Consider the following 21,356-nt stretch of genomic DNA (forward strand, 5'->3'; position numbering starts at 1 on the left):
AAACAAGAGAAACAGGAAACCTATATGGTTCTCCAAACAAGTAGCTGAAAAAATAAGAGCAAAAGAGGCTTTGTTCAAAAAATACAAAAGAACGCAATGAGAGGCTCACAGAAAAGATTATCGGATTAAACTCAAAGAAGTGAAGAGGGAAATATGGCTAGTGAAAGCGCAAGCGGAATAAAAATGACTAAAGATGTAAAGAAAGGTGACAAGGCCTTTTTCAGATATATTGGAGAAAGGAGAAAAGATAGGAATGGAATTGCAAGACTGAAAGATAATGAGAATGGCTATGTGAAGAGTGAGGAGGACAAAGCGAACATGCTAAACAATTACTTCTCTTCAGTGTTCATGGAGGAAAGTCCTAGAGAAGGACTGCGGTCGGCTGCTGAGGGAATATCTGGGAATGGAGTGGATACTGTGCTGTTTACGGAAGAAAGAGTTTATAAACAGTTTGAGAATCTGAAGGTGGACAATGCTATGGGGCCGGATGGGATATATATCCCAAGATACTGAGGGAGCTCAGAGAGGTCCTGGGGGGACCTCTTAAAGATTTATTTAATAGATCTTTAGAGTCGGGAGAGGTTCCACGAGATTGGAGACAAGCGGATGTGGTCCATCTTCACAAAAGTGGAGACAGGGAAGAAGTGGGAAACTATAGACAGGTAAATCTCATGTCGGTGGTAGGAAAAATAATGGAGTTGCTGCTGAAAGAAAAGATAGTTAACTTTCTAGAAGCCAGCGGGTTACAGGTTCCAAGGAACATGGCTTTACTAAAGGAAAATCCTGCCAAATGAATCTTATTGACTTCTTTGACTGGGTGACCAAAGAACTGGATGAAGGACGTGCACTAGATGTAATCTACTTGGATTTCAGCAAAGCTTTTGATACAATCCCCCACAGAAGACTCGTGAATAAGCTGTAAGGGCTGAACTTAGGACTAAAAGTGGTGAACTGGATGGGAAACTGGTTGACTGACAGGTGGCAAAGGGTGGTGGTAAATGGAATCCGCTTGGAGGAAAGGAAGATGAGCAGTGGAGTTCCTCAGGGGTCAGTGCTGGGGCCGATTCTGTTTAATATATATGTGGGAGATATTGCTGAAGGGTTGAAAGGAGAGGTTTGCCTTTTTGCAGATGTCACAATAGCCAATAGAATGGATACCCTGAAGGAAGTAGAAACAATGAGAAGGGACATCCAAATGTTAGAAGAATGGTTGAAGGTCTGGCAGTTAAAATTTAATAAAACTACTAATCAGGGGATAAAACTAAACTCCCAGAGTCAAACTTCAATTCTACCACAAAAAGACTCCAGTATTTTTATATTTATAACAAAAACCTTTTTTCTATATATATAATTAAAACTTCTCACTCATATCATCTGTAAAGCTCCCAGCCACTGGGTGATTTTGAAATGCAGCCCTCTGCTGGCCAGGATCTCACTTGCCAGTCTCCTCGGAGTTCCCTTGGCTCCCAAGCCAAGCTATGTATTGCAACTGGCCAGGCAAACTGCACAGCCACAGACAGTTCCAAACAAAATCCTCAAAGTAACTCCAGTAAGCACAGCACAGAAGTAAACAGTTCAGAACAAAGGAATTCACTAAGCCCGCTTGAGGCTCCCTGGTACTTGACTTCAGGACAGTCTGTAAAGACCTGTGCCCTTCCTGCTCTCTACCTGGCCTTATTGGCCCCAGGATCCTGAGCAGGCTTCTGGCTGGTCTTCACCTAGTCCCTTGCAGGCACCCACCTCTATACCTGGGGCTCCTGCCTTACTCAGGGTGACTGCTCAGGCATGCCTTCCTTCGGCTGGAAATCTTCTCCTGTCCCATTTAGGGTGTCCCGGTCACCCCTCTGATCCACGGGCCGTGACCCCTCGCACTCTCTTGGACTTCAACTAGGATCCTCCAGCTTTCACATATATGCAAATGAGACAGTCATCAAAATGCAAATTCACTTTATTAGGACTTGGATTCAGTCTTGTGGGGCACAACTTCCTTCCAAGTATCCTTCACTTGCAAATACACTGACTGAGCCCCTTTACTTTGAGAGACCGGGGTCTCAGTGTAAAACAGCCACCACCCCTGGATAGGACTTCTTCACTTGCATTGACCTTACCATCCTATCCTCCACCCCACGGCTGTTAGTTCATTTTAAATAAGTCACAAGTTCATCAACACATGGCCTGGTTCACAAGTCCATCCCCCACAGGGCCTGGTAAGTACCTTCCTAGACTTTTGCTATCCTCAGGCTTCAGTCAGTCCGAGTCCCGCCATCTCCTCCTCTAGGCATTCTCCTCCAGCAGGCTTCAGGCTCTCTAGGTTCCCATCTCCTTCCTTCCCCTCTCCAGAAGACATGGTTTATATAGGGCTGCCAATAACCCACCACACCCTTTCTGGGCCTCTCCTCCCAGTTCTGGAAGAGTCCAGAGCCTTCTGGGTGCCCTTCTCTTAACAGGGAACCTCTACTGCATACTCCCTGATCCCCATGTACAGTCCATGGCTGGAGCTCCCCCTGCTGGCTCCTTCAGGTCATTACCCTGATGTCCCATTTGGAGCTCCCCCTAGGGATCAGAACAGGGCATTTTCTCTATTTCTTGGAGGAGAGCGCCATCGAGCAGCATCCTCAGGGTAGGGCAACCACTGTGTTTATCACACATCCATTCACCCTTCTCATCCTGTGCTATAATATATAATATTGCAAACACTTCACAATGTTCACATTTTTTTCACATTATCGCTAACAATTAAAGGAACACAACTCAGTCTCTGCAACGCAGTAATTCACGCCTCGCTTTCCACTTGGCTTCTGCGTTCATACAGCAAACAAATGCTGGTTGTTATAGTCCCAAATGTATGAGTCCCTGCTCAAAAGAGCTTACAATCTAAGTATGTTGCATTCCTTCAGACTGCGCCTTTAGCATTTTGATTTTATAGTTATGTACCCTCTTGGTTTTGCAAGTTTTTATTGGTGTGATTTTTATGTAGTAACATCTCATTTAATATTTTATGTAGCTTTTATTATTAGTTACATATGGGCCATTATGTTCAAACTTTTTTTTACATTTGATCATAGTATTCATATGAGCTATTATGATCAGTGGCTAGTTTTTATGTTTTTTAGTGTCTCATTGGGTTGTACTTGAACACCCTGTTTGTTTGTGATAAATTGCAATTTTTAATTTGTACTTTTTTTAGAAGCATAGCCTTGTAACTTTTTAAAAGAAACTCTTACTTTTTACTTATTTATCTAGTAGCGCAGTGGTTTAAATAAAGTTTCACTGAATTCTTCAGGTCTTTAGCATTCTTGCCTTCTTTTCAGCACAATTTCATATTGACTAAAGCTCTGGTACATATCAGTTATTTATTGCCATGTTCATTCTTTTTATTATATATTTTTTCTCATATTCATAACCTTCTTAATTGCACTCTCCTCCACTACACATTTCACGTGGTCCTTTCTCTTTAAGTCTTAGACTTAAATCTTTTGAGGGCCTTCACTTTTTATGCACTATCAACACAACATATGGCCAGTTTTTAGGTACTTATGTAAATTGTTTAAGTTATTTGACAAGTATTTGTCTGGTATTGTACACCATGTATTCATATATATCATTTTGTATGTGGCAATGTTTGTAAGAACTCCTGACAAAGGCATAGGTCGAAATGGACTGTGTTGAGTCCCCTTTCAAATAAAGTCTGCTGCATTCCATTGATATGCTGTCTTCAAGCAAACGCTGGTATAAATAAAAGATGTCTGCTTTTACTTTCACTCATCACATTGGTCATTCCCACCCTCTTTTCCATGATACAGTTCCACCACTGAAATGCAAGGTTAGGTTGTTTATAGCTGCAGACTCATTTAGCGGTGGGTGTTCCTTCACATTTGAAAACTGCTTTCTGAACTATCATGTAGGAGAATATAGGGTACAGATATGCAGAACTGTTCCACATTGGGCAGCCTGGAACTGTCTAATTTTGGAGGTGTCACATGAAGTAGCATCTGTGACATATTTGCTGTATAGGTACATAAGTACATAAGTATTGCCATACTGGGAAAGACCAAAGGTCCATCAAGCCCAGCATCCTGTTTCCAACAGTGGCCAATCCAGGTCACAAATACCTGGCAAGATCCCCAAAAAGTACAAAACATTTTATACTGCTTACCCCAGAAATAGTGGATTTTCCCCAAGTCCATTTTAATAATGGCTTATGGACTTTTCTTTCAGGAAGCTATCCAAACCTTTTTTAAACCCCACTAATCTAACTGCCTTTGCCACATTCTCTGGCAATGAATTCCTGAGTTTAATTACACATTGAGTGAAGAAATATTTTCTCTGATTCATTTTAAATTTACTACTTTGTAACTTCATTGCATACCCCCTAGTCCCAGTATGTTTGGAAAGAATAAACAAGCAATGCAAGTCTACCCATTCCACTCCACTCATTATTTTATAGACCTCTATCATATCTCCCCTTGGCCGTCTTTTCTCCAAACTGAAGAGCCCTAGCTGCTTTAGCCCTTCCTCATAGGAAAGTCATCCCATCCTCTTTATCATTTTCATTGCCCTTCTCCGTACCTTTTCTAATTTCAATATCTTTTTTGAGATGCGGTGACCAGAATTGCACACAAGGTGCAGTCACAAGATGGAGCGATACAAAGGCATTATAACATCCTCATTTTTGTTTTCCACGCCTTTCCTAATAATACCTAACATTCTATTTGCTTTCTTAGCCACTGCCGCTGCACACTGAGCAGAGGGTTTCAACGTATCATCAACAATGACACCTAGATCCCTTTCCTGGTCGGTGACTCCCAATGTTGAACCTTGTATTACGTAGGTATAGTTTGGGCTCCTCTTTTCCATATACATCACTTTGCACTTGCTCATATTAAATGTCGTCTTCCATTTGGATGCCCAGTCTCGTAATGTCCTCTTGTAATTTTTCATAATCCACTTGCGATTTAACAACTTTGAATAACTTTGTGTCATCAGCAAATTTAATTACCTCACTAGTTACTCCCATCTCTAGATCATTTATAAATATGTTAAAAAGCAGCTGTCCCAGCACAGACCCCTGGGAAACCCCACTATCTACCCTTCTCCATTGAGAATACTGACCATTTAATCCTACTTTCTGTTTTCTATCTTTTAACCAGTTTTTAATCCTCAATAGAACACTACCTCCTATCCCATTACTCTCCAATTTCCTCTGGAGTTTTTCATTAGGCACTTTGTCAAATGCCTTTTGAAAATCCAGATACACAATATTGATTGACTCACCTTTATCCACATGTTTGTTCACCCCTTCAAAGAAATGTAGCAGATTGATGAGGCAAGATTTCCCTTCACTAAATCCATTTTGGCTTTGTCTTATTAATCCATGCTTTTGAATATGCTCTGTAATTTTGTTCTTTATAATAGTCCATTTTGCCAGACACTGACGTCAGGCTCACCACTCTATAATTTCTTGGATCACCTATTGAACCTTTTTTAAAAATCGGAGTTACATTGGCCACCCTCCAATCTTTTGGTACCATGCTTTATTTTAAAGATAAATTACATATTACTAACAATAGTTATGCAAGTTCATTTTTCAATTCTATCAGTACTCTTGAATGAATACCATCTGGTCCAAGCAATTTGCTACTCTTCAATTTGTCAAATTGCGCCATTACATACATAAGAACATAAGAGTAGCCATACTGGATCAGACCAGTGGTCCATCTAGCCCAGCATTCTGTTTTCCAAACAGTGGCCAAGCCAGGTCACAAGTACCTGGCAGAAACCCAAATCATGGCAACACTCCATACTACAGATCCCAGGGCAAGCAGTTGTTTCCTATGTCTGTCTCAATAATAGAGTATGGACTTTTCCTCCAGGAATTCGTCCAAACCTTTTTTAAACCCAGATAAGTTAACTGCTGTTACCAGTTCCTCCAGCAAAGAATTCCAGAGCTTAACTATTTGTTGAGTGAAAAAATATTTCCTCCTATTTGTTTTAAATGTATTTCGATGTAACTTCCTCGAGTGTCCCCAAGTGTTTGTACTTTGGAACAAGTAAAAAATCGATCTACTCGTTCTACACCACTCATCTTCCAGGTATATAGAGATTTCATTCAGTTTCTCTGACTCAGCTTTGAATAGAGAAGAGTGGGAACTGAATCAGGCTCTTCAAAAAACAGACCAAAATCAAGTTTATTGAGAGAGGACTCTACTTGGTACCATGTTTCAGCACTGGGAGGGCCTTCTTCAGGAGTTCACATAAATATAAGGAAAGATAAAAACATCTTAACATAAAAACATAGAAAAATATAAAAATTAAAAAGCAGATATTAAACGACAAAGGACAAATGTGACAAAATTGCTGTGAGGTAATGAAATAACAATAAAAAATTTTCAATAAAAAGCATGCTACAACACATAAAATGAGGTGGAAAATTAAAAGAAAAAGAAAAGAATTTGATAATGTACAATGTTATATGGATAAAATTTGGGAACAAATGGAAGTGTACAAATACATATATATGTATATGTGGAGGGGCATAATCGAACGCGAACACCCATCTCCATGGGCGGCCATATGAAAGGGCGGGACAAACCGCATTTTTGGAAAAAGATGGGTGCCCATCTTTTTTTCAATAATACGGGTTGTGCGGGGCAAATGCCTAGGATTTGGGCGTTTTTGAGCTGGGCGCTATCGGTTTTTAGCGATAATGGAAACCGAAGGCGCCCAGCTCAAAAACGAACAAATCCAAGGCATTGAGTCATGGGAGGGGCCAGGATTCGTAGTGCACTGGTCCCCCTCACATGCCAGGACACCAACTGGGCACCCTAGGGGGCACTTTTACACATTACAAAAGAACATTAAAAGAGCTCCCAGGTGCATAGCACCCTTCCCTTGTGTGCTGAGCCCCCCAAATCCCCCCAACACCCACTGCCCACAAGTCTACACCATTACCATAGCCCTAAAGGGGGCACCTACATGTGGGTACAGTGGGGTTTTTTTTTGGAGGGCTCAGCATTAAGCACCACAAGTGTAACAGGTGGGGGGGGGGGGGATGGACCTGGGACCGGGTCCACCTGCCTGAAGTGCACTGCACTCACTAATAACTGCTCCAGGGACCTGCATACTGCTTTGATGGAGCTGGGTATGACATTTGAGGCTGGCATACAGGCTGGAAAAAAAAGTTTTGAAAATTCTTTTTTTGTAGTGGGAGGGGGTTAGTGACCACTGGGGGAGTCAGGGGAGGTCATCCCTGATTCCCTCCGGTGGTCATCTGGTCATTTAGGGCACTTTTTGGAGACTTGTTCTTGGAAAAAAAAGGGTCCAAAAAAGTGCCCTAAATTCTCGCTACTGGCGACCATTTTTTTCGATTATCGGGCAAAGGCGCCCATCTCTCCTTCGCCGATAACCACGCCCCAGTCCCACCTTCACCATGCCTCTGACACGCCCCCGTCAACTTTGGCCGTTTCCGCGACAGAGTGCAGTTGAAGGTGCCCAAAATCAGCTTCCGATTATACCGATTTGAGCGCCTTTGAGAGATGGCTGCCCATCTCCCGATTTGGGTCAAAATATGGGCGCCCATCACTTTCGAAAATAAGCTGGATATGTACATAAGTAATGCCACACTGGGAAAAGACCAAGAGTCCATCGAGCCCAGCATCCTGTCCACGACAGTGGCCAATCCAGGCCAAGGGCATCTGGCAAGCTTCCCAAACGTACAAACATTCTATACATATTATTCCTGGAATTGTGGATTTTTCCTAAGTCCATTTAGTAGCGGTTTATGGACTTGTCCTTTAGGAAACCATCTAACCCCTTTTAAAACTCTGCTAAGCTAACCACCTTCACCACGTTCTCCAGCAACGAATTCCAGAGTTTAATTACGCGTTGGGTGAAGAAAAACTTTCTCCGATTTGTTTTAAATTTACTGCACTGTAGTTTCATCGCATGCCCCCTAGTCCTAGTATTTTTGGAAAGCGTGAACAGACGCTTCACACCCACCTGTTCCACCCCACTCATTATTTTATATACCTCTATCATGTCTCCCCTCAGCCATCTCTTCTCCAAGCTGAAAAGCCCTAGCCTCCTTAGTCTTTCTTCATATGGAAGTCTTCCCATCCCCGCCATCATTTTAGTCGCCCTTCGCTGCACCTTTTCCAATTCCACTATATCTTTCTTGAGATGTGGCGACCAGAATTGAACACAATACTCAAGGTGCAGTCGCACCATGGAGTGATATAACGGCATTATAACATCCTCACACCTGTTTTCCATGCCTTTCCTAATAATACCCAACATTCTATTCGCTTTCCAAGCTGCAGCAGCACACTGAGCAGAAGGTTTCAGTGTATTATCAACGACGACACTCGGATCCCTTTCTTGGTCCATAACTCCTAACGTGGAACCTTGCATGACGTAGCTATAATTCGGGTTCTTTTTTCCCACATGCTTCACCTTGCACTTGCTCACATTAAACGTCATCTGCCATTTAGCCGCCCAGTCTCCCAGTCTCATAAGGTCCTTCTGTAATTTTTCACAATCCTGTCGCGAGTTAACAACTTTGAATAACTTTGTGTCATCAGCAAATTTAATTACCTCACTAGTTAATCCCATCTCTAAATCATTTATAAATAGAAACGCATATACTGTAGGTCTATATGTGTTAAAATAACAGGTGTGAGAAAGAAAAAATTAAATAAACAAATAATAGTAAATAATATATCATTTGGACAGCAGAAAATATGAACAAATGTCAAAATATTAAAAAATGACATGTTCAAAAACATGGCTGTATGTATATAAGTGGTATGAATACTAACCTCGAAACTTTGTCTGAAAGATGTCTGAAAGAACTTGTGTACAAAGTATTCGGGAGTAAGTCTCTTGTTGATAGGAAGTTGTGGTCTGAAAAAAACGCATAATGAGAGGGAGGTAGAAACAAACTAAAAAGTGAAAGACATGACGTTTGTGAGAGAAGACGAGATAAATGAATACGAGGAAAGAAAAGAGATTAATTCAAGAAACAAAAGGAGAAATAATGTATCTAATGACATAAGTGAAAGCTAGATGTATAGTACATCCAATAGTGGTAAATACTGTAGGAATGTAATATAGATAGAGGGAACAGAGTAATGTAAGTGCAGAACAGATAGTGAGAGGTGGCTCAAAGAGATGAACGCCACATACTTTTTAGAAAAGATAGGTTTTGCCTAGAAAGAAGGAAACAGACCTGGGTGAAGAACGACAATAGTAACTATAAAAGGAACTGGTGCATGATGATAGCAAAATATGCGTGAAATAAGAGTTGCAAACTGCACATATATAGAGACCGGTGACAGTGTTTTGAGGTTAGTGTTCATACCACTTATCTTATATACATACAGCCACATTTCTGAACACGTCATTTTTTAATATTTTGACATTTGTTCATATTTTCTGCTGTCCAAATTATATATTTTGTTATTTTTTTTTCTTCCTCACACCTGTTATTTTAACACATGTAGACCTATATGCGTTTTTATGTATATATACATATATATGTATTTGTACACTTCCATTTACTCCCAAATTTTATCCACATAACATTGTACATTATCAGAAGTTTTCTTTTTGTTTTCATTTTCCACCGCATTTTATGTGTTGTAGCATACTTTTTATTGAATATTTTTTTATTGAGTATTTTTGTTATTTCATTACCTCAAGGCAATTTTGTCACATTTGTCCTTTGTCATTTAATATCTGCTTTTTTTATTTTTCTAAGTTTTTATGTTGTTTTTATCTTCCCTTATATTTATGTAGAATACTGAAGAAGGCACTCCCAGTGCCGAAACATGTTACTGTGTAGAGTCTTCTCTCAATAAACTTGATTTCAATATTGGATGTCCTCGGTCTGTTCTTTGAAGAGCCTGATTCTGTTCCTACTCTTCTCCTGCTCCTGAGATTGTCTGTGGGACTCTGTTCTTTCCACTTTTGTGATTGTGTTGCTTCATCAGCTTTGAATACCATTTCTGATACCAGTATCTCTCCCAAACCTTCCTCGGTGAAGAACAAAGCAAAGAATTAATTTAATCTCTCTGCTATGGCTTTGTCTTCCCTGATTGCCCCTTTTACCCCTCAGTCATCTAGTGGTCCAACTGATTCTTTTGCCGGCTTCTTGCTTTTAATATACATGAAAATATTTTTATTATGTGTTTTTGCCTCCAACACAATCTTTTTTTTTAAAGTCCCTCTTTGCCTTCCTTATCAGTGCTTTGCATTTGACTTGCCATTCCTTTATAAGTTCCACTGTTTTCCAGTTTTAAAAAAATGAAAAAGAAAATGTCCACTGTTTCCAGTTCAATAAAAGCCAGTTCCTGTTACCTGAATCCTCACGCTGCCTTTGTCTATACCTATTAGTCAGGGCCAGCTCAAGGCAGGGCACAACTGCAACCAAGGGTTGAGCCCAGGGTCACCCCTTGGCCACAGAGTCACCTACATGTGGCTTACACATTCTGCTTGTCCTAGGAGAAAGCGTAGTTACCTGTAATGAGGGTTCTCTGTGGACAGTAGGATAAGTCAGCCACACAACACACCCACCTCCTCTTCTAGCTGATCCGGCCTTAGCTAGGGACACATTGAAGATAGTACGGGGGGGGGGGGGGGGATATCACATGATCACACTAAGAGTGAATTCTGTACTTCGTATTTTAAAAAAGCACTATTCCGTGAGCCACACTTAATGTTAGTTGTAGTTATAGAATAGCGCTTACGCCCAGGATTCTCACCTAACTTTAGGCACAGCCATTTGCACCAACTGAAACGTGGTGCAAACATATGTGTCTACATTAGGCACATTTCCCCATTATTCTATAAGAACGCGTGTAAATGTAGAGGAATGCCCTATCCCACCCACGATCCTCCTATTTCTGTGCCCCTTATTTTCTGCTCACATGTAAAATTTAGGCACAGACCCCCATGACTAAATTTGCCAATGCAAGTTCCAATTAAATCTAATTAGTGCCAATAGCTTGTTTAAAAAGCCAATTATTGGCACAGGCAATTTTTGGCAACTTTTATATGCTAATATGTATGTATTGGAACAGATTCAGCACAAAGTCCCTGAAGAGGCCTTAAAGGTGAGTAGCAGCATGCTAGGTGTTCTGGGAAGACATTGTTTTCCAAAGAGGGGATCGTGCTGGGTAGACTTATAGGGTCTGTGCCAGAGCCGGAGGTGGGAGGCGGGGATAGTGCTGGGCAGACTTATACGGTCTGTGCCATGAAAAAGACAGGTACAAATCAAGGTAACGTATACACAAAAAGCACATATGAGTTTATTTTGTTGGGCAGACTGGATGGACCATGCAGGTCTTTTTCTGCCGTCATCTACTATGTTACTATGTAAGTGGAAATCCTGAGCTTCCCCCCACAGGGATAACCCACATGCATGCTCAGAGTCCATAAAAAAATAAGCTCTCTGAACTATTGGAGAGCATCTCCATCCAACGGGAGCTGTCAGGGGATGTCACCTACATATGACTGACTTGTCCTTCTGTCCACAGAGATCCCTTGTACAGTACACTGCACTAACCACTAGACTGCCCCTCTGCTCTGCATGGATGTCTGTATGGCCATTTTCTAAGAATGATGCCATACAGACGTCTGTGTCCCTTGTTTCACACAGGTACCCCCCCCCCCTTTCATAATTTGGTCATTCCAGTTTGTAAAATGGCTATTCATGTTGGATGTCTCCGGCACATGAAAGTCCATGTCCTGTATGTTCAAACAGGAAATCTCAATATGTTTCCTGTTCAAAAATACATGTGAGCTGGATGTACATTTGGGACATTCTGACTTGGATGTCCTTTTGAAAATGCCCATCCATGTCTCTGGTTTGGAAGGAGGGATCTGCCTGCACTTAGAGGATTTAAATACCACTTCTCAATTCCCTGGTCTCTGATTAGGAACACATTTTTTACTTGCATCTTCCTTCCCAAGAAGAAATTAGGAATGTGTTTTCTTTGAAATGTGCTTTTACAGCTTGATTTTACCTTAGGGTGGCTATGTGAAAAGTCCAAAAAGGTGCCTGTTTTATGTATAAAGACTAAAGATGTGTCTATGTGCCTTTCTAAAAGAGGCTCCCAGGTCCAATCCGAACAGCCTGCAAATGGACAAATTCACACCTGCTTTGAGGATGCTGCAAATGTGCGCATGTACCTATGTCCCTAATTCTATACACTTGAATGCCCAATTTTATGCTTGGCAAGCAAAGTTGCACGTGCAAGTTATAGAACAGTGGAAGTTGCGTGCATAACTTAATGTAATAATTAGATGTTAATTGGTGCTAATAACCAATTATTTACCTATACTTGGCACTAATTAGCAGTTACACATACAACTGCCCTTAGGATTCTGTAACGAACACACAAAATCTATAACATGCAATTGCAAAGCGGCGTGGACCTGGAAAGGGCATGGGTGGGTCTGGGGTGTGTCAGGTAATTACATGTGCAAATTACAAAATACCAGCTTCATGCATCTAACTGCCTACAGTTAGGCATGAGCATTTGCACCAGCCATTGAGATAGTGTAAGTGCTCATGTCTAAAGTTAGGTGCATAAATGCAAATTTGCTCTAGTATTCTATAATGGCAATTGCCTTTAAATAATTCACTCTTAACATGCATCATCCTGGTGCCTAACTAGGTGATCTATAGATAATTACCCCCTGAATGCATGTGCACACATTTTATAAAGTATGGGTGTACATCACATCACCCCGAACTGTGCCCCTGGGAATGCAGATCATGTAAAAGCAGGTACACACTGCCTGCGCATGTACCTTTTACACACATGAGGCTGTGCAATTTTATAAAAATCTTTTTCTGAGTGTAAAACAGACTTTACAAGCACTAACCCCTGGATTCTAAATAGGTCGCCTAAATTTGGGCGCAGAGCCCAGATGCACACGTAAACTAATGAGTCAATTAAGTGCTAGCAATCAATTATTATTAGAGTTGATTGGCACTAATTTGGATTTACGCACACATCTGCCTAAGTGCTATCCTATAACACTGCACACCCAAAGTATCTCGCCCGCAAGCTACAAGGAAGTGTGACCATGGGAGAGGCAGGGGTGGGTTAGGGGCATTCCAAATATTTAGGTGCAGTGTTACAGAATACCCGGATTGTGCGCCAGGATTTACACCAGATTTCAGCAGGCGTAACTCCTCATGCCCAAAGTTGGGAGCAGGAGTCCATGCTATGTGCTATTCTATAAAAGGCACTCAGCCCAGAGCATGTTTTATAGAATAGTGTTTGGTGCAAATGTTTCCCAGTGCCTATTTTTGAGCACCATTTATACAATTTCCTCCTAAAAGCTTTATAAAAAGCCTCCATTTTCAACACAAATCTCTGAGCCTGGAACTGCTGGGGGAAAAGCAAACTAAATGATGAACAGAGTGCTGGAATGTTTTTTTTTTAATCACTTTTGTTTTATTAACTGTTCAGAAGAAAGAAAAGGCAGCACAAATAAGAAAGGCATGGAGAAAGAACAGATGAAAGACTCATGCATAGCCAACCTGTCAGAACCCAAAAATTAAATCAGCTTCCTCAGGAAGTGATTAGGTTTAAATGATGCACAGAGCAAAAGCAGGCAGAGTTCAGTGCAGTGCAGAATACATCTGAGACTCCTCCTGTACCTCAATGTACACTGCATGCAGAAGGTATATAAGAAATTTGAATAAATAAATACAGTACATACTCAGAGAAATCAAGGGGGAGGGTAGCCCAATAGTGAGCAGCATGGCTACAGGCTGCCATGCAGGGGGAGCTAAGTATCATTCCCAGACAGGACTAGCACCCTAGGGAAGGGATGGGAAGGGAAGGCTTGGCTTTAGATCAACATTGACACGTAGTGGCTGGCTTAAAGGGAGGGAGATGAATATAAAACTGTGTAAAGTAGCAAAGGAAACTGAGAATGAAGGCATATGGTTCTGATTCCTTGCCCCAGTTCTGACTGAGCTAGATGAATGAAAGAGGAGAAGGAAACCACTCGGTCCGAAATAGCAATAGTGATGGCGGGGGAATGGCCAAGATGGCAGCACTGTGTAGACGCTGAGAGCAGTCGGAATGAAAGCTGTGTTCCATTTTAACTCTTTGTCGTTTTCTTCAATATACCGCATACCAAAAGGAATGAGGTGGTAAACTCCAGTCCATCGGTGGTGTGAATGCCACCATCTGTCCAACAGCCTATTGACCGCTTCATCATTGGAATTCCTCCATTTTCCAGGGATGTTAGCCCTGCAGTGAGGTTAGATGCAGGAGAATCAACTTCTTTGGGCATGAAACATCTCTTCTGCTCCGGCGTCTTCGGTTCCTCCATGTCCAGCATCAGTGTCTGCTCAGGGTGAGATGACACCCGTTGCCAGATTGGCCACTGGGACTATTGCAGTGAAGGGCACTAGAGTGGATGGTTTTGACCCGAGTAAGGACACGTGGAGGAGCATAATTGAATGGGGCCAGCCATCTATAAGGGCGGCCATCTGTAATGACGGCCCCGTAAAGCGGCGTACCCGACCGTATTATCGAAACAAGATGGCCGGCTATCTTTCATTTCGATAATATGGTCGAGGCCGGCCAAATCTCAACATTTGAGCCGCCCTTAGAGATCGCCGGCATTAGAGATGGCCACCATTGGTTTTCGCTGATAATGGAAACTAATGGCAGCCATCTCAAACCCGACCAAATCCAAGCCATTTGGTCTCATGGAAGGAGCCAGCATTTGTAGTGCACTGGTCCCCCTCACATGCCAGGACACCAACCGGGCACCCTAGGGGGCACTGCAGTGGACATCACAAATTGCTCCCAGGTGCATAGCTCCCTTACCTTGGGTGCTGAGCCCCCCAAATCCCCCCAAAACCCACTCCCCACAACTGTACACCACTACCATAGCCCTTAGGGATGAAGGGGGGCACCTACATGTGGGTACAGTGGGTTTTGGGAGGGGGTTGGAGGGCTCACATTTACCACCACAAGTGTAACAGGTAGGGGGGATGGGCGTGGGTCCGCCTGACGGAAGTGCACTGCACCCAATAAAAACTGCTCCAGGGACCTGCATACTGCTGTGATGGAGCTGGGTATGACATCTGAGGCTGGCATAGAGGCTGGCAAAAAAATGTATTTAAATTTTTTTGGGGGGTGGGAGGGGGTTGGTGACCACTGGGGGAGTAAGGGAAGGTGATCCCCGATTCCCTTCGGTGGTCATCTGGTCAGTTTGGGCACCTTTTCGAGGCTTGGTTGTGAACAAAAAGGGACCAAGTAAAGCCGGCCAAATGCTTGTCAGGGCCGGCCTTCTTTTTTCCATTATCAGCCGAGGCTGGACATCTCTTAACCACGCCACCGCCCTGCCTTCGGTACACTGCCAACACGCCCCTTTGAACTTTGGTCGCCCCTGCAACGGAAAGCAGTTGAAGCCGGCCAAAATCAGCTTTCAATTATACCCATTTGGCCGGCTTTGGGAAAAGGCCGGCTATCTCCCGATTTGTGTCGGAAGATGGCCACCCTTCTCCTTCGAAAATAAGCAGGATAGGGAGCTGTGGAGATTACACAGCTTCCCACAGAGGTTAAGCACGAGCAGATTTGGAAAATGCTGCAAAAATGGGATATTGTGACTACCAAAACTTCTGGAAAGGTAAATGCTCTGGGGTGGAAGATGGAAGATTTGACTAAAGCAGTAGAACAGGTTAAACATGATTTTTCATCTCAAGTTAATCAAATGTAAGGGGAATTAAAAAGTCTTCAAGATTAAGTTATCTGTTGTTAAAGATAACCTTGCTATGCATAGAAAAATTGAGAGCTATAATCGTAGATTGAATCTCAGGCTGTTGAACTTTCCAAAGACCCCTGGAATGCTTCTTCTTCATTTGTTGAAGAGGTATTTGATTGAAATTCTGAAATATTCCCCAGAAACTGTTCCCCAAATCAATAAAACATATTATTTACTCACATCCTCAAAACATTCTCAGGGTGAAATGGAGGGTGATTGTAACCTGAGGCTACAGTTGGATTTGAACAACATATCAGGTATTCTTTAAGAATCTTTATCCGAAACATCTGAAAGAGCTGCTTAGTTGGTTTCTTTAATATTTGAGCAAGATATTAATGCAATTTTGAAATGTTATTTCCATCATGTATCTGAGTTATTTCATGGGGAAAGATCTGGATTTATTTCATGTCACAAAAACTACCCAACAAAGACAAAAGTTGTTTCTAGCTATATGAGGAAAGACTAAAGATTTGGGTGCAACATTTCTGCTGGCATACCCATGTAAATGTATGGTTAAACCTGGAAGGACAAAATATGTCTTCTTTACCCTGGAATAATTGAGAGCTTTTCTGAATACGAAGATCATTTGAGCATTTTTCTGATATGATATGATATGATATATGATATGATAATTTAAGGGGGGGGGGCTCTTTTCACAGTGTGGTGCCTTTTGTGATCTGCTAGTTTAGATGTTTTTTTTTTTAATTTCTTCTCTCTCTTTTTTTTTTCCTGATATATCTTAAGTCCATTCCTTCACCTTTTGTGGTCTAAGGAAGATTTAAGAATGTTTCCTTATAGTATGTTGGATTTCCTTTTGAATAATGTTTCTTTTCTGTATTGCTTGTACAACAGCAATCTTGTATTATTATTTGAAATATGAAAAAAAGAAAAGAAATAACAATAGTGGTGGGCACATCTACAACCTTAACACCATCATGTTTGGAGCACTGATAGCAAAAAAAATCTGAATTAGAAGCATACATTTGAAAACTGTAGGTACTTTCTTGTAAGATTTGCTTTTTGTTCTGGGGTTCACAAAGGTTAGCTATTCCTGTACAATCAGAGGCATACTAATGGAGTTTACTGGAACACTGATACACAGGTTTGCAATGATAGAATTGGTATTTTCAGATGGGACATTTTAGCAGACTCCTGTATTAATGCATCTTCTTGTGGGTTAAAATCTAAAATCCCCTCAGTAATAGGGGATGTGCTCAGAGCAGATGCTTTTTGCATTCTGTGCGTTTCCAAAGGACCAGGAAGGTGTCGTATCTAAATTGAACACGAGACTTTAAATTATGACTGATTGTTATGTAGACATTATTTGATTTTGAATACAGACAAATCTTCTGTTATATGGTTGTCTTGTAGGCAACACGTGTTACATGTTATACTGAATCTGTTTGGTAAATCACTTCCTTATTGGATGACGTATCGCGACTAGTTTTTGGTGTGACAGTGCATCGAAATTTGATTTATATATTGGAAATGTTGTGAGATCTTGTTTTCCAATTACTGATGATTCACCAATTGAAACCATTTTTGGCTGCGTACAATTTAATCAAAGTTGTGCATACTTTCATAGCTAGCAGATGACTACTGCACTTCATTGTTCCAGGAAGTAAGAGATATGATCATATCACTCCTGTTTTGTTTAAATTATACTGCCTGCATTTGTCTGCATGAATTACATTTAAGTTATGTGGATGTACAAATAACTTGAAGACTCCAGTTTATCTTTCAGATAAATTGAAATGATCCTCAATGGTCACTTAAATCTACTCAAAGAAATCTTCAGCTTCAGAGTCTGATGATAACATCTCGCTCCATATATTTATGTAAATTAGACTACCTTTGCATAATATCAGAATTAACAGCGATTAAGAATGGACACCTTACCAAATTTCATAAGATCTGGGATTGTTATCGAATGTGGAGATCCAATCCTCAAACCTGAGATTGCTTGCAATGCTTCTTATCTGGACTGAATCCCCTTCAGTTGCCGATTTTGAATATTTTTGTTTTGGGAGAGAGATTCTCTTGGGTTTTTTTGGAGTGAGGGGTGGGAGGAAGGGGGATTGGGGGATTTGCTTTTCTATGAATATTAATCTTTTGCCTTTATTAGACGTATCTTCAATAAAGTTTTTTGAAATGGGGAAAAAAAGAAATCTTCAGCTTCCTGCATTAAATGTAATGAAACTGTTTCGAGAAATAGAGCTCTCTTTTATATAGGACCTTCACTCTGGAATTCTTTACCTGAAGTGCTTTGTAGTGTTCCTAACTTGGTTTTGTTAAGTTATTGAAAACTTTACTTTTTGAAAAATATTAAAAGTTTGAAAGAAAATGTATTTTACTTCTAGATTTTTAATTTGTATTTTGCAGTTTATTTTATGTTATACTTTCTTTGTAAATTTTTGTTTTGTATAGGTTAATTTACATTTAAATGAATACTTGTATTATATTTTTAAAAATTATAAACTGTTTTGGCACTTCTGTATAAGGTGGTATATAAAATAATAAATCAAATCCAATTCAATCCTCAGCATGCACCCTCTCAGTTGCTAGTTTTATGCATATGTCGTTACTGAAAATGGATTTCCAGTTTTTCCCCCACCCTAATTGTAACAACAGACAAACAAGCAAAAAGTTCCAGACTTAACATCTGCTATTTTAACACCTCTCAAGACAATGACACAAGAGCATCTTAAAGAATTTCAAAACTAGAAACGTCAGACCACTTTAATGGAAATGTTTCATGAGCGAGAATAGGGAGAAATAATGCCTACCAAGAATTAGCTGGGGGTTTTCCTTTCTTCTTGGTGCAGGACGACAGGCACCTGTCTCAGAGATGCTTTTTGCCTTCTGTCTACTGCTTTACCCAGTCCTAGGACTGCATGGTGGGAGGGGTGGGGGAAAATCAGGAGCTATCTGTGTGTTGGGAATGAGCTTCAGTCCTTGTTGAAGCTTTCATTTGGATTTGCCATTTCCTAGCTGAATGGCACCAGGCTCATCAGCCTGTGTGCTAAGCCTGAACTGCCGCCGCAGAAAACCTCCATAGTGCTTCTGGTTGTCCCACCTTAACTTGGGACGGATCCTGCGCATGAAGCCCCCGTAGCGCTTGTGAAGCTCCTCTGCCCCGTGCTCAGTGCTCCTCTTGGGGTATTTACGCAGAAAGCCCCCATAGCGCTTCTCCTTCTCCCCTGGGCCATCCACAATTCCATCTCTGATGCTGTGAAAGAGGTCCTCCGATTTCTGGCCCAGGTTACCTTTGCCTCTGGTATTTTCCTCCATGCTGAAGGCTGTGTCTTTTTCCAGCTTTCTTATGAAGCCACCATAGGGCTCGATCATGCTGAGATCCCTGTCCTGCTCCCCTGCAGAGTCCCAGATCCTCTTGTCGGGCTCCAGCAGGAAGGGCAGAAATGTGGAAAGAAGTTTCCTGCAGTTTTCCCACTTCTGAGACGAGAACAGAAACCCCTCACACTCTAGAGTACAGACCTGAAAGAGACCAACATATAGGGCAAGATGATATTCTCCATTCCCACCTTGGAAGGTTTGGAACCACTCTGTCCACAAACTGGAGAGGGGGAGGGAAGTTATCTATCCCTCTCATAGGCTGATGATCAGATGCAAACGCAGGTGCTAGAGGCTGCTAGCGCCATACTAGTGCCTGCTTTTGCTACCGCCCCATGATCAGAACCCTTGAGCGCGTGAAACAATGTACTCGCGGGCTCTGAACACAACTAGCAAGCAAATGTATGCAAAACAGGGCTCTTAGTGCAAGTAGCATGCAAATGCATGCTAAACCTATTCATCCCCAATGATCAGTGACCAGCATGCCAAAGATTGGCTCAGTGGTCGTGGCAAACCCTACGCCAGCTCGGAGCTGATGTTAGGGTTTGCAGACCATTGGGGAGGAATGTTGAGCCCTGTCTAGTGTGCATTTGCATGCTAGCTGGCCCCCATTCCCCCCCCCCCCAATGCAGCAGCCCCAGCAGGAACCCCGATCCAATCTGACCCCCCCTCCCCCCAGCAACAGGGGGCTGGATGTACCCCCAACCTCCCCTTCTCCACCCCCCTACCTGCACTTGGAGGAAGGAGGTGGCCTCCTTCCTCTTCCATCAGCGCCGCCTGCAAAATGGTGGTGCCCAGCCCTAACCAGTGCATCCTGTGATGCGCTGGGTGGGGCTTCACACCATATAAGGGAGTTTCTCCCCGCAGCTCTAGCCCCCGTTTTGCTTGGTTCAGGCGGGGGTAGTTGGGGTCTGGTGGTCCTATGGACCTCCAGCCCCTGTGTTTGACAGGTCTGGGCTTTTGACAGCCCAGACCTGTCAAACAAGTGCGGTCCCACATTTCTACCCCAAGATCAGAGAGAATTGCGTGCTTAAATTTGCATGCAATTATCTCTGATCATAGGTCCGGTAAACTCCCACGCTGTTCCAGTGCTATTTTTAGAGTGGAGCAGCGTGGGGCTTTTGTTCATCTGCCTCAGTCCCAGCGCTTTCTCTGCTTACAGTGGGAGGGAGCAGTATTTATACCTTTCACCAGCAGAGCTCTCTCTGTCCCACACTGGGATGGGTCTCTCATTATCTCTCTCTCTCTCTCTCTCTCTCTCTCTCTCTCTCTCTCTCTCTCTCTCTCTACCTGGCTCACCACTCTGTCCCACACTAGAAGAGGGCTGTCTTTATCCCTCCCCTCCTCCATGGTTCCTTAGTCCCTGACTTGCATGCGGCAGCCTTTATTCATCCCCCTCTCCTCAGCCTCCAGTGTTTCCTCTGTCCCACACAGGGATGGGGCTGTTTTTATCCTTCTCACCTCAGAGCTTCTTCTATCATCTTTCCCTCCCTGAATCCAATGCCCAGAGCTCCATCAGTCACACTGGTGGGTGGGTGGGGGGGCACTATCTATCAAAGTCGAGGGGTCTCCACACTTACCAGCTGGTTGATGTGTTTTTCTTTTTCTTTAGTATGTTCTGTGCAGATGGAGCATTGAACAGCACAATCTCCCCAGGCTGTGGGCATCCAACACAGGCACAGGATTAGTGTCAGAACCAGCCCCTCCATAGCACCAGTGAAAACTTCCTGAAGGAGAGAAAAAAAAACAAACCAGCAGTGAGTATCAGTCCCAGAATTAGAAGTCATGTGTGCTGAGTAAAATTCTGATGCCTCATATGAAGTTACAGGAGGAAAGAGAAACACCAGCAAGGGGGGGGGGGGGGGGGGGGGGGTTAGAGAAGGAAGAAGCATCTGAATTTGCAGGTTGAGAGAAAAAAAAACATTCTTTAATGTGTCAGACCAGCCTGGAAAGAAAATCGAGTGGTTAAAGAAAAGCACAAATAACATCAGAAAATACAGAAAGTTACTTCAGCAATCTCTAGCAGATCTAAGCCTGATACAGAAATGGCTAAGGAGAGCTGAATCCAAATTTAAAGCTAGAGGTGAGAGAATGATAATTATAGCACAGGAAAATACACTATGGACAAAATGCTTCAGTCAGTAGACAAAAGATTGGCAAAATAAAGAAATTCTGGATGTTTGAGTTGGGGCTGTGAGGATAAAAGT

At 42.2% G+C, this 21,356-nt stretch overlaps 1 protein-coding gene across 1 annotated transcript in view; it reads right to left on the bottom strand.

Annotated features, from left to right (window-relative positions):
- Positions 1–18,258: 18,258 nt before the first annotated feature.
- PDYN (prodynorphin) overlaps positions 18,259–21,356 on the bottom strand; it is a 39,378-nt gene continuing 36,280 nt past the window's right edge. Inside the window, exons 2-3 of the mRNA XM_030211619.1 lie at positions 20,730–20,876; positions 18,259–19,293 (exon numbers count right to left, since the gene is read on the bottom strand). Coding sequence (XP_030067479.1) covers positions 18,766–19,293; positions 20,730–20,858 — 657 coding nt within the window. The 5' untranslated portion in view covers positions 20,859–20,876 and the 3' untranslated portion in view covers positions 18,259–18,765. The remainder of the gene's footprint in view (positions 19,294–20,729; positions 20,877–21,356) is intronic.

Source organism: Microcaecilia unicolor, chromosome 8 (assembly GCF_901765095.1).
Source record: "Microcaecilia unicolor chromosome 8, aMicUni1.1, whole genome shotgun sequence".
Lineage (NCBI taxonomy): Eukaryota > Metazoa > Chordata > Amphibia > Gymnophiona > Siphonopidae > Microcaecilia > Microcaecilia unicolor.